The 14547-nt window shown below is 44.0% G+C and overlaps 1 protein-coding gene across 1 annotated transcript in view; it reads left to right on the plus strand.

The window, feature by feature from the left end:
• LOC136877774 (adenylate cyclase type 3-like) overlaps nt 1-14547 on the plus strand; it is a 1080140-nt gene that overhangs the window by 999584 nt on the left and 66009 nt on the right. The window contains exon 11 of the mRNA XM_067151981.2: nt 11422-11538. Within this exon, the coding sequence (XP_067008082.2) occupies nt 11422-11538 (117 nt within the window). The remainder of the gene's footprint in view (nt 1-11421; nt 11539-14547) is intronic.

Raw genomic sequence — 14547 nt, forward strand, 5'->3', positions numbered from 1 at the left:
GTTTTTATTATTATTATTATTATTATTATTATTATTATTATTATTATTATTGAAAATGAAAACCTGCAACCTGTTTTCCAGTCAGTGACCGGGTCGGGGATGTAATGAATGAAGCATATATAGGCTATTATTACGAGGGGGTCGCCACTCCCAAAGTGATATATTAATGAATGATAGATGTTACGAAATGAGAATGGAGAATGTTGCTGGAATGAAAGATGACAGGGAAAACCGGAGTACCCGGAGAAAAACCTGTCCCGCCACCGCTTTGTCCAGCACAAATCTCACATGGAATGACCGGGATTTGAATTATTATTATTATTATTATTATTATTATTATTATTATTATTATTATTATTATTATTATTATTATTATTATTATTATTATTATTGAAAATGAAAACCTGCAACCTGTTTTCCAGTCAGTGACCGGGTCGGGGATGTAATGAATGAAGCATATATAGGCTATTATTACGAGGGGGTCGCCACTCCCAAAGTGATATATTAATGAATGATAGATGTTACGAAATGAGAATGGAGAATGTTGCTGGAATGAAAGATGACAGGGAAAACCGGAGTACCCGGAGAAAAACCTGTCCCGCCACCGCTTTGTCCAGCACAAATCTCACATGGAATGACCGGGATTTGAATTATTATTATTATTATTATTATTATTATTATTATTATTATTATTATTATTATTATTATGTATTAATTAACTTCCTGAGCTAGTCAACCAATCTGTTCTATCAATCTTTAAAGTTAACAAGGTGAGTTTTTATAAGAAATCATTATTTATTTCTCGGAAAAAGGGTACGCAGGGATCTACTAACGAGTGAAATATCGAAAATGTTGATTCCGAGGCACCTCTCACTTTGACAGTTCATTCCGTGCGTTGTGGAGGGAGCCCATGCAAAAAATGCAGTTTAGCAGAATGTAATGAAACTGAAAATCCACAGCCTGTTCCAGTCATTCGACCGGGTCAGGAATGGAATGAATGAAGCCCCTTCTAGCGGGGAGGATAGGAATTGTGCCGGCTGCCGATAACTGTCGCACTCCTATGGGGCAATGATAAATGAATGACAGATGAAATGAAATGATACTGGAGAGTGTTGCTGGAATGAAATATGACAGGGAAAACCAGATTACCCGGAAAAAACCTGTCCCGCCTCCACTTTTTCCAGCACAAATCTCACATAGAGTAACCGGGGTTTGAACCACGAAACCCAGCGGTGAAAAGCCGGCGCGCTGCCGCCTGAGCCACGGAGGCTCTTTTAAGAGAAATTAATACAGCTCTTTCACGGGCGGTTTAAAATGAAAGAGAATAGTCGCAATTACTGTAGTTTCTTATAGGGAGAGGTCATAAATCTTATTCACGAGTTATGGTGCGCATAGAGTTATTTCCGCGATGAAGGTTTGTCTTATTTGGGAGAAATAAATTCAACAGAACAAGAAAGGGGTCAGTTTATAATATTGATTTAACTGAGAGTAATCAAGCAGGTGATCATCGCGTCTTAGATATTCTCTTGGTATAAAAGATATCAGTCCGCCTCTGTGGTGTAGTGGTTAGCGTGATTAGCTGCCACCCCCGGAGGTCCGGGTTCGATTCCCGGCTCTGCCACGAAATTTGAAAAGTGGTACGAGGGCTGGAACGGGGTCCACTCAGCCTCGGGAGGTCAACTGAGTAGAGGTGGGTTCGATTCCCACCTCAGCCATCCTCGAAGTGGTTTTCCGTGGTTTCCCACTTCTCCTCCAGGCGAATGCCGGGATGGTACCTAACTTAAGGCCACGGCCGCTTCCTTACCTCTTCCTTGCCTATCCCTTCCAATCTTCCCATCCCTCCACAAGGCCCCTGTTCAGCATAGCAGGTGAGGCCGCCTGGGCGAGGTACTGGTCATACTCCCCAGTTGTATCCCCCGACCAAGAGTCTGAAGCTCCAGGACACTGCCCTTGAGGCGGTAGAGGTGGGATCCCTCGCTAAGTCCGAGGGAAAAACCGAACCTGGAGGGTAAACAGATGATGATGATGATGATGATGATAAAAGATATCAGCAATAATAGCAACTGCTGCAGAGATATAGATCATGCAAGTCGTTTTCCGATCACAAGCGATGATGAAGGACCGGTTCGACACTCCAAATTAAATCTCCTGGATCTAGTGGTGCAACACGTCCTTCTCCGTTTAATTCATCGAGTTCAGACTATATTCCTAGTCCATGAATGTGACCTAACGGGCCCAATAACAGCAATGCTGATAATGGGAAAATGTTGTGAAGGTAGCAAGAAGTGGTGGTCATTTACAAACGTTTGAAGGCACTTTTCGCTTGGTTACTTTGGAATGTCTACTTTGGAATGTCTAAATCGAACCGAAAGAAAAAATACTACGTGTATATATAGGGAGCTTCATTCTCGTATTCAGGAGGCTAAAATAGCAACCGAAAAATGATATTAGTGTTGAGGACTTGCAGTTGTAGGTTTTGGAGACTTCGCAAGTATTTCTGCCTATAAATAGTGATGTATGTACACATCATGCGTGGATTGATCGATTTAAAGAAACAGAAGTAAGAGCAATAACATTACTAAATGTTTCATGATCCCGATCCCATGTACATGATGTTACAGGAAACGACAATACAGTAGGGGAATTTTTAAAGATAGCCAAAGGTCGATTTAATTATATCACTTCCTCAAAGTTCAACACGGACCAGAGTGGATTTGAGCGAGAAATGCGGTCTAAACAGACCTTATCTTTTGTTGATGAAAATCACACGCATGTTGTAGTAGTACAGTTTATTAGTGCACTATCACTATAATGCCTATAATCAGCTTGGACAGTTACGTTTTGCAAAAGTTAGTTATTGAGGTGCAGGAGCCTGCAAGAAGCTTCGGCCCAGTAGTTTTGAAAAAATATGTTTAAAGTTAATGATATTGTTGACACTGCTACAAAATCGGGGAAAATGGGAACGGGAAAGTCAAATCAGTGGTTTAGAGAAGTCTTCTTCCCGAGTGTGCTCTGATTCTCGATTCATGGGTCATTTTTACTGACAAAGCTTTTCCTCAACACATTCCAAGGAAAAAAACATCGTATTACCTCAAATTCCTCTCTGTACCACTGGAAACCGCCTATTGCAATTCCTTGATGGATGCAGTACTTTTGTATCCATCTCTTGGCACAGGCCAGAGCAAAGTGTAGCTTGCACTGAAGTCCCAGTCTCATCCATGGCTGTGACAATATGGAAGCTGCTGGGGTATGGGTGGTGCTGAGTAATGACACTCTGAGCACAAATAGTGTCTGAGTGTTATGAAAGGTGTTGCTCATAGGGTCAGTCGTGCTGCAGCGGCACATTCTGGCCCAGTGAGGAAAGCAATGGCAAACTACCTCACTCCTCATCTTGCCTAGTACGTCTTATTTGGGCTCTGCCGTTGGTTTTTACGGTTTCCCTATAACTGCATAGCCTTTGCTGGTGCTATTTGAGGATCCAACCAGCCTCTGGGCTGATGACCTAAAGAAGAAGAAGACCCCTGGAAAATTCCAATCCTTCAACAAGTTGTTCTTTCGAAAATGGAGATAATTATAACACACGTCACCAAAGCATATGGTGTCTCGTCAAGGCATTAATGTTGAACTTTTCAATAGACACACTATTATTCACTTGCAGTCTTTCATCCATTTTTCAGTTCTCACCTCCAAGATTGCGGGACATGACATATCCCTGGTTTGCTGGAAAATACGTATCAGAGGGACTTGCGGAGTTTGCAGTGTCTGTTAAATATTACCTGCAAACTAAAAATAAAATATGCGAGGAACAGTGTGGCAACTGGCAATGAAGTATTTATTCCTTGTGTATAGTGTCAAAGAGACGTCTTTGAAACATTCCATCACTACCAGTCAGTTTTACTTCCAGTCCGCCTCCGTAGCGTAACGGTTAGTGTAATTAGCTGCCGTCCTCGGGGGCCCGGGTTCGATTCCCGGTACTGCCAGAAATTTAAGAACGGCAGAAGAGCTGGTATGTGGTTGAAATGGTACATGCAGCTCACCTCCAATGGGGGTGTACCTGAAAAGAGCTGCACCACCTCGGGATGAGGACACGAGTTTACGTTTTTTAGTTTTATTTCCTACATTTCCCAAAATCAGTAGTATTTAAAACACCGAAGGGAAAGACTTGGCCTAACCGGCTGAGTTGTTTGCAGTGTAGGCCTACTCCCTCACCGCGTGGCTCTCCCGCAGGGTTGTCCTGCCGCGCTTCATTGCTCGTGGGACATAAAGCATGGGGTGTTAATGTGCAAAAGAGCAGCTAAACTTCCGCAAGTGGTCTTTTGACATAATGTGGAATCAACCATCAAAATGAGAAGTGGGTTTCGACACAATAATGTTCGATATCTCCCTCGTGAGTACAGGTAAGTACCAGAATGGGAAGAAATTCTTCTAGTTTTTAGAGGTGTCTAGTTCGAGGTATTACGCTAATCTTATTCCCCTGTGGGTGGGGGCGGTAGAATAATACCCACGGTATCCCCTGCCTGCCGTAAGAGGCGAATAAAGGGGCCACAGGGGCTCTGAACTTTGGAGCGTGGGATAGCGACCACGGGGCCCTTAGCTGAGTCCTGGTATTGCTTCCACTTACTTGTGCCAGGCTCCTTACTTTCATCTATCCTATCCGACCTTCCTTGGTCAACTCTTGTTCTTTTCCGACCTCGACGCTATTCGATTTGCGAGGGCTAGGAAGTCTTTCATTTTCACGCCCTTCGTGGCCCTTGTCTTCTTTTGGCCGATATCTTCATTCTTCGAAGTGTCGGATCCCTTCCATATTTTCCTTCAGATTAGTGTTATATAGAGGATGGTTGCCTAGTTGTACTTCCTCTTAAAACAATAATCACCACCACCACTTACGCTAATCATAGTCGCTGCATATCATAAAGTCCAATGGGAGGGTGTTAAAAATTCAGCACTAGATGGAATATACTGGTTAGATATATTCCCGGCTACCTCTGCTCCCGGGAATTAACCTTAAACTCATTTTTGGCGCAGGAAGGGTGAAACTCTAGGCTACGTGCCTATTCAGAATTGGAAATGTCGTTTCTAAAATTTTAACTTACTGACAGGGAATCGAAACCTCATTCTTCCGGGTAAATCATTATAATGTGTAGCAACGATTATAAATAATGTTTTCGGACTGTATAACAGAAACACTCAATATAAAATACGCTGAAGAAAATGGAAATCGCAACACCGAGAAGGAGTGGTGCTACATTGCTGCAATTGAACATGCGGGGCGAGTGTTCGGTTTTGCTTCGATGATTACACTTTCAGGTCCATCTGACCACAAGTTTGGACAACAATCAATACAGGATGTGCCCACCACGAGCTGCAATACATTAATGAATTCGTCGAGGCATGGAGTCAATAAGGCCCTGGATCACTTCCTGAGGAATTGTGGCCCATGCTTGCTGAACTGCACGGGTCAGTTGTTCCAGAGTTGTGGGTGGCTGAGGACGGTTGGCCAGTTGTCGACCCATCATGACCCACACATGCTCAATAGGACTGAGGTCCGGGGATCTGGCGGGCCATTCTAAGGTTGCGATGTCGTGGAGAGCTTCTCTAGAGATGCGTGCTGTGTGAACTCGGGCATTGTCCTGCTGAAACATCCCATTAGCAATGTTCGCCATCATAGGGAAAACCACTGGATTGAGTACCCTATCAACGTACTGTCGAGCGGTCATAGTGCCCTCAACAAACACTAATTGTGATTTCACATTAAAGCCAATAGCTCCCCAGACCATAATGCTTGGTGTTGGCCAAGTGTGCCTCTCGACAATAAGATCTGGGCGGCCCCTCTCCCCGGTACATCGGAGCACACGATTGTGGCGCTCACTGCGGGCAAGACAGAAGCGCAATTCATCACTAAAGACGACCCTATGCCATTCGTCGACCCACGTCGATCTTTCTCGACACCAGGGCAGTCGCTGTTGTGGGGTCAACGGAACACCTTCTGCAGGGGCACGGGCTCGTAAGCCAGCTGCACGCAGGCGATTACCAACTGTTTGTTGTGTAACGTGGGGTGCCACAGTTGCTCAAATTTGCGCTGCTGTTGCATGGGAATCCGAATGATGCGGCGATCCTCTCTCACAGTTGTTTGTCGCGCTGGGCCTGTGCCAGGTCTACGAGTGTGGGTACCTTCATTTGACCACTGCTGCTATACACGTTGTACCTGTCGGCCAACACGTGCAGCGACAGACCTTAGCGATAATTCAGCCTCACACAGCCCAATTATCCGAGCCCTATCAAACGGCGACAGTTGTTGTCGTCGAGGCATGTTTGACGGGGAACACTTCATTGCACAGACTGCAAGTCAACTACGCTACACCAGAGTCCGTGTACTGGAGTTGATTCCTCCGCAACCAATCACGTGGTGTGACCTGTAGCAGCAATCCAATGAGTCTGAAACTTTGATCGTTTACATACCTACATGGCATCGTTCCATATCTTTAAAATCAACACAAACGATCAATATCTTCATGGTGTTGCAATTTCCAGTTTCTTAAGTGTATGTTAATGTTGTAAACATTTCTTAACAGACAAAGTAGGGGTCTCCATACTGAGATAAACGTAAAATGTATCAACTTCCGACTAAGTATCCACGTGACTGCTGTTTCTCCATTCAGATGACTAACTACTATCATCTCAGTACAACACTTCTTGGCAAGTGTCTCCGTCCATATGACTTCATGGCAAGTCTCTCTCCTTCTGCCGAAATTCGAAGGGCTAAAGGACCCAGAAAGATTTCAAATTGTGAGTCATGAATAGCTCTATCAAACTAAAACAACAAATTTCCCAAATCATTTCCGGCCTAAATGCAGTTCCGGAAAAACTGTCTAAAATCGCTTGTTTCTTTACTAGTTTTCTTTTTTATTCAAATACTAGCCAAATTTACTTTTTTACATAATTCTTTCTGCAATGTGTTTTTTGGTTCAAAACGATGAGGCTTTTTTTAGTTTTTTCGAAAAATATCCACACCGAATGTAGTTATAACGGCTTAAATGAAACTCTGCATTCACTGACATTAGCGCTTGTAGTGGTTGAAAGAGGTAAACTGGTAATCTAATTGACCAGATAACGATGATTAAGAAAAGGATTGCTATTGTAAGGAATAAATAAAGAATTTATTATCATACTTCATTATATTTTCTTTCTTTCTTTCTTTCTTTCTTAATCTGCTTACCCTCCAAGGTTGGTTCTTCCCTCGGACTCAGCGAGGGATCCCACCTCTACCACCTCAAGGGCAATTTCCTGGAGCGTGAGACATTGGGTCGAGGGATACAACTGGGGAGGATGACCAGTACCTCGCCCAGGTAGCTTCACTTGCTATGCTGAACAGGGGCCTTGGTGGGGGATGGCAAGATTGGAAGGGATTGACAATGAAGAGGGAAGGAAGCTGCCGTGGCCTTAAGTTAGGTACCATCCCGGCATTTGCCTGGACGAGAGGTGGGAAACCACTTCCAGGATGGCTGAGGTGGGAATCGAACCCACCTCTACTCAGCTGACCTCCCGAGGTTGAGTGGATCCCGTTCCAGTCCTCGTACCACTTTTCAAATTTCGTGGCAAAGCCGGGAATCGAACCCGGGCCTCCGGGAGTGGCAGCTAATCACACTAACCACTACACCACAGAGGCGGACTCATTATATTTTATTTACCTAAAATTCGTACCTCATTTCCCTAGGATGTTTTCAACATTGATTTTTTTTTTGTCAGATTCCCCTGTTATTTGCCCTTCAAATATTATGAACACCTTCAACTGAAAGTTGGCCATTCAATTAATAAATAATATATATATACATATCCTGTGTTTTATCAATTCAGGTCATGTTTAGGATGAACTATGAACTCATCCCTAGAGCAGAAATTACTTCCTCTGATAATATTCTAGCGCGTCAGAGAGGCAAAAAGCAGACTCACGGCGAACATGTCCACAATAATAATGTTATCAGGCCAATTCTATTTACTCGTTTAAATCGTTTACAGCATGTGTGGTTTTGTCTGCTATTTGCAAGTAAATTGCTTTATGCGGTTACGGTACGACTCTTTCACTGTCACGGCCAGATCGTTCTGCGTCACCTATTATAACCACGTATATACAATCGCCAATGTAACAGACATGAAGCACCCTAATAACATAAGCGCAAGCCTTGATGTATGGACACCGGAGTGTCTATCAGGGTTACGATGAATGCACAGAAAATGATCAAATCAAATCAAATCAAAAATCAAAAATAAAAATAATAATCTTAATCACAATCATAATCATAATCATAATCAAACTCAAACTCAAACTAAAACTCAAAATTAAAATTAAAATCAAATGAATGTTGAAGTCAAAATCTAAACATCTGAAATTAAATCAACTCAAAATCAAGTTAAAATCAAATCAAATGAATAATGAAATTACAATCAAATCACCTTAAATTAAATCAAGTCAAAATCAAGCGAATATCAAATTAAAATGAGATCCTTATTCCTTAAATGGAGAGTTTTAATCTTTAACTCTAAATTTCAAATCTTTTCGTCTTCGAGCGAGAAGGTTACACGGTTCCTGCAACTGTAAACTTGCATTCGTAAGATGGTGGACTCGAATTCCATCACAGGTAATCCTGAAGGTGTTTTCTAGTTGTTTCCCATTTTCACACCAGGTATAGGCTACGTTACTTAGGGCCACGTCCTCCTTCCTCATTTTCGTAGCCCTCTCCTATCCATCGTCGCTGAAAACCTAAGTGAGTGTGACGCTTAACTTTGAATAATGTGTTTTATACAAGTATGTTGTACTTTGATATTTACACTGACTGATAGAGCAAATGCAACACCAAGAAGGAGTGGTCAGAACTTTATGCCAATTGCAGGGTAGACTGACGTCACTGAGGTATGCTCTTGATGTGAAATGCGCCGCTGTGCTGCGCACGTAGCGAACGATAAATGGGACACGGCGTTGGCGAATGGCCCACTTCGTACCGTGATTTCTCAGCCGACAGTCATTGTAGAACGTGTTGTCGTGTGCCACAGGACACGTGTATAGCTAAGAATGCCAGGCCGCCGTCAACGGAGGCATTTCCAGCAGACAGACGACTTTACGAGGGGTATGGTGATCGGGCTGAGAAGGGCAGGTTGGTCGCTTCGTCAAATCGCAGCCGATACCCATAGGGATGTGTCCACGGTGCAGCGCATGTGGCGAAGATGGTTGGCGCAGGGACATGTGGCACGTGCGAGGGATCCAGGCGCAGCCCGAGTGACGTCAGCACGCGAGGATCGGCGCATCCGCCGCCAAGCGGTGGCAGCCCCGCACGCCACGTCAACCGCCATTCTTCAGCATGTGCAAGACACCCTGGCTGTTCCAATATCGACCAGAACAATTTCCCGTCGATTGGCTGAAGGAGGCCTGGACTCCCGGCGTCCGCTCAGAAAACTACCATTGACTCCACAGCATAGACGTGCACGCCTGGCTTGGTGCCGGGCTAGAGCGACTTGGATGAGGGAATGACGGAACGTCGTGTTCTCCGATGAGTCACGCTTCTGTTCTGTCAGTGATAGTCACCGCAGACGAGTGTGGCGTCGGCGTGGAGAAAGGTCAAATCCGGCAGTAACTGTGGAGCGCGCTACCGCTAGACAACGCGGCATCATGGTTCGGGGCGCTATTGCGTATGATTCCACGTTACCTCTAGTGCGTATTCAAGGCACGTTAAATGCCCACCGCTACGTGCAGCATGTGCTGCGGCCGGTGGCACTCCCGTACCTTCAGGGGCTGCCCAATGCTCTGTTTCAGCAGGATAATGCCCGCCCAAACACTGCTCGCATCTCCCAACAGGCTCTACGAGGTGTACAGATGCTTCCGTGGCCAGCGTACTCTCCGGATCTCTCACCAATCGAACACGTGTGGGATGTCATTGGACGCCGTTTGCAAACTCTGCCCCAGCCTCGTACGGACGACCAACTGTGGCAAATGGTTGACAGAGAATGGAGAACCATCCCTCAGGACACCATCCGCACTATTATTGACTCTGTACCTCGACGTGTTTCTGCGTGCATCGCCGCTCGCGGTGGTCCTACATCCTACTGAGTCGATGCCGTGCGCATTGTGTAACCTGCATATCGGTTTGAAATAAACACAATTATTTGTCCGTGCCGTCTCTGTTTTCTCCCCAACTTTCATCCCTTTCGAACCACTCCTCCTTGGTGTTGCATTTGCTCTGTCAGTCAGTGTATATATAAATTGTGTGTTCGACAGACTGAAATCTTTTTAAGTTACATTTAACTGAGTCGACATTGGAAAGTATGGCTTTCTTGTTAACAAAATAACTCTGAAGCACACGCGTCAAATTTCAATACGCATGCTCACGCGCGGGGGTGCATTATATCCCAGATTATACCTCTGTATAACATGAAATATTTAATATAAATTGTCTATTTTAGGATCTTCATTTAAATGTGACTTTATTGTCAGTTACAATCAAGTCGTATGCTTTGAAATATTTCTATGACCACGTTTATTTGGTAAAACTAGCTGCTGTACTCGGTGCCTACGGAACAATCGCTTATCATGTGCATGATTACATTTTTGTCGTTCCCTCATGTAGTTGCTGATATTCCGAGTCCTGTGGGTGACCTCTCCCAGTTAGCGATTTGTCGTGGCGAACCCTTTTCCTGGCTCTGTCTAGTCCTGTGCCGGGCTAATTGGCTTTGAGGTTATTGGCGCGCGGCTGTGAGCTTGCATCCGAGAGATAGTGGGTTGGAATCCCACTGTCGGCAGCCCTGAAGATGGTTTTCCGTGATCTCCATTTTTCACACCAGGCAAATGCTGCGGCTGCTTCCTTCCTACACCAAGGCCTTTCCTATCCCGCAGTCGCAATAAAGCCTGTGTGTGTCGGTGCAACGTAAAGCCACTACAAAAGAAAAAAATATCTAGTCCTGTACAATTTAACCTCTTCCACATTTCGTCTCTTCCTTCTGGCATAAAAGCCAAGTATGATAAAGCAATGAGAGGTGTATAAAGCAGGCTAAGTATTAGTCGCTCTGTAAACCAAGGATCATTTGGGCTATTTTTCAATGTGGTTTGATAATTGACTGTTTACTTTTGTTTACTTTTGACGCCGTGATTACGTGTACATGGTTATGCATGTTTAGAATTATTGACTGTCTAGCTCACTTTCTCCGTCAGCTCTCTAATGTAATGCAAGATTTTTGTTATTATGTTTGAATAAATCCTGGCATCCATCACCACCTTCACCTCTGCTAACGACACGTCCTGGACCCAAACTTGAGAGGTACTCATTTCTTTCTGATCTGGATAAACTACTCTAGCATGGCCGGAGTTTAGTAAGAGCAAGCACATTAAATTCCCATCTACGAGGCTAATAGTGAATGTTTAAATTCTCTTTACAGAAGTTTCCTCGGCCTCTGGTGCGGATCAGCGAGATAATGAACAACTCTCTGTGGATGCGGCGCGTCCTGGGTGTCATAGTGATTTTGCTACTCGGTGCTGCCAACGTCGTCGACATGGTGAGTAGCCTAATTCTGCTGTAGTGTGTCATGAGGATTTACTTTTGATACTATTATCCTCCATCGAAGAAGTAATGGCACGTACATGATTTCCATCCATGCAGTTACTGTGGTAACGTGGGGAGTTTGTCTTGTCACTCGTTGTAATTTGCTTTCGTGTTTAGTTTTTCATCCGCCATCAGTGTTCATAGATGGAAAGAGAAAAACAATATATTATTGAATTTTTAGGAGATACTGGATCGAAAAACAATGTTTTCTATATATAAAGCATGATGTGACAACCTTGAACTCACTGAGGGGACAATCAAGTTCTTAGGAGTCCTTTTCGAAAACGCATTATTTTGAACAAGGAGTTTCAAGACTAGGGTTCTTCGAAGATAAATACTGTATCACAACAGGTGTTGAGATCGACGTAAGACCAATGCTGAGCAAAATTTAGCGTGATATAATTAAACTGATTTCAGTAGTGGAAGCTTAATTATCTCATTCTTTGTTATAAGTAATTACTTTTATTCATTTCTTTGAAGTTACAACATACCGAACATTACTAATTATATATCAAGCATGCCCGCCTCTGTGTTGTAGTGGTTAGTGGGATTAGCTGCCACCTCCGGAGGCCCAGGTTCGATTCCCGGCTTTGTCACTAAATTTGTAAAGTGGTACGAGGGCTGGAACGAGGTCCATTCAGCCTCGGGAGGTCAACTAAGTAGAGGGGGATTCGATTCCCTCCTCAGCTATCCTCGAAGTGATTTTCCGTGGTTTCCCACTCCCCCCTCTAGGCAAACGCTGGGGTGGTACCTAACTAAAAGCCATTGCCGCTTCCTTCCCTCTTCCTTGACTATCCCTTCCAATCTTCCCATCCCCACCCAAAACCCCTCTTCAGCTTAGCAGGTGAGGCCGCCTGGATGAGGTACTGGTCATTCTCCCCAGTTATATCCTCGACCCAAAGTCTCAAGCTCCAGGACACTGCCCTTGAGGCAGTAGAGGTGGGATCCCTCGGTGAGTTCGAGGGAGAAACCAACCCTGGAGGGTAAACAGATTAAATAAGAAAGAAAGAAAGAAGGAAAGAAAGAAAGAAAGAAAGAAAGAAAGAAAGATATATGGAGGGATTACAATAATAATAACAATAATAATAATTTCTTTTTTAATTCTAGCAGTGCATATAGTGCTGATAATGTACATGGTACTCAGATATCAGGTCCTAAAATACTATTTTGGAGCCTTTTTTACTGGATTTACAGAGGGAGTTGGCTACGCGGTTTGTATTACGTAGCTATTAGCTTGTAATCGGGAGATGGTGGATTCGAACCACACTGTCGGCAGTCCTCAAGATGTTTTTCCGTGGTTTACCATTTTCACATCAAGCAAATGGTGGGACTGTTCCTCGGTAGTTAAGGCCACGGTTGCTTCCGTCCTAGTCATGTCCTATCCTATCACGTCACCGTAAGGTCAGTCCTTGTCGGTGCGACGTAAGAAACTAACAAAAAAAGTGCTGGATTAAACTCTGCTTACGTCTTGCCTGATAGTTTGTGAAGTCTGATCCTAGTGTCTGTTTAACTACAGATCCTTGGACATCTACGAATGCACGTAGCTACCTAGCAGCCACGGTGCACTTTATAAATGAAGGTTTCGGAGTATTGGTTCTCAGAATGTAAATGGGTCATTCATTGCTAACATTGTTGGGGGATAGTTACGAATGTGAGTGACAAGCTGACGAAAGGGAAAGTGGGAGAGAAGAAAACGAGATGAAGGAACAGTATTGTTAAATACTTACTAAGGTGCGGGTTAGGGCTACAAGATACAACAGGTATAAGGAATGTTCCTTCCAAAAGTTGACCTGAAACTTGTATTATGTTACTTTTGTATCCTAATACTACAGTGTAACGGATACACAGGAACATGATACCGGAAAGTAACCGTTTGTCCCATCCCTACAACTAAGGTCCCTGACACTATAAGTGGTAAATTAAATGGCGTATGGCTTTTAGTGCCGGGAGTGTCCGAGGACATGTTCGGCTCGCCAGGTGCAGGTCTTTTGATTTGATTCCCGTAGGCGACCTGCGCTTCGTGATAAGGATGAAATGATGATGAAAGCAACACACACATCCAGTCGCTGTGCCAGCGAAATTAACCAATAATGGTTAAAATTCCCGACCCTGCCGGGGATCGAACCCGGGACCCCACTGACTAAAGGCCAGCACGCTAACCATTTAGCCATGTAGCTGGACACCATAAATGGTAAAAGGACAGCATTGATACATGCATCCATACTAAACATTTCATGTAAAAAAATGTCTTTTTTTGTTGCACTAATATTGAAGGTTATCAGTGACGCAGGGATGGGGAAGGGATAGGATTGGGAAGAAAGCGGCTGTGACCTTAAAGAAGATACAGCCCCATCATTTATTTGGTGTGAAAATGGGAAACCACGGAAAACTCTCTTGAGAAATAGCTTCATGTAGTATTCCGCTACGTTCTGTTCCTATGTGTTTCCATAATAATAATAATAATAATAATAATAATAATAATAATAATAATAATAAAAATAATAATAATAATAATAATGTTATTTTTCTTTACGTCCCAGTAACTATTTTGACGGTTTTAGAAGACGCCGAGATGCCGGAAATTTGCCCTCCAGGAGTTCTTTTACGTGACAAATCTACCGACACGAGGCCGACGTATTTGAGCACCTTCAAAAACTACCGTACTGCGCCAGGATCGAACCTGTCACGTTGAGGTCAGAAGGTCAGCGCCTCAACCGCCACAGCTCGGCATTTCGTAATTTTTCTGTTGAGGTTCACTCACTTCAAATACTTACCTCATTTCACTCACTTTACTTTCATCATCATCATCATCATCTGTTTACCCTCCAGGTTCGGCTTTTCCCTCGGACGTAGCGAGGGATCCCACCTCTACCGCCTCAACGGCAGTGTCCTGGAGCTTCAGACTCTTGGTCGGGGATACAACTGGGGAGTATGACCAGTACCTCGCCCAGGCGGCCTCACC

Source organism: Anabrus simplex, chromosome 7 (assembly GCF_040414725.1).
Source record: "Anabrus simplex isolate iqAnaSimp1 chromosome 7, ASM4041472v1, whole genome shotgun sequence".
Classification (NCBI taxonomy): domain Eukaryota; kingdom Metazoa; phylum Arthropoda; class Insecta; order Orthoptera; family Tettigoniidae; genus Anabrus; species Anabrus simplex.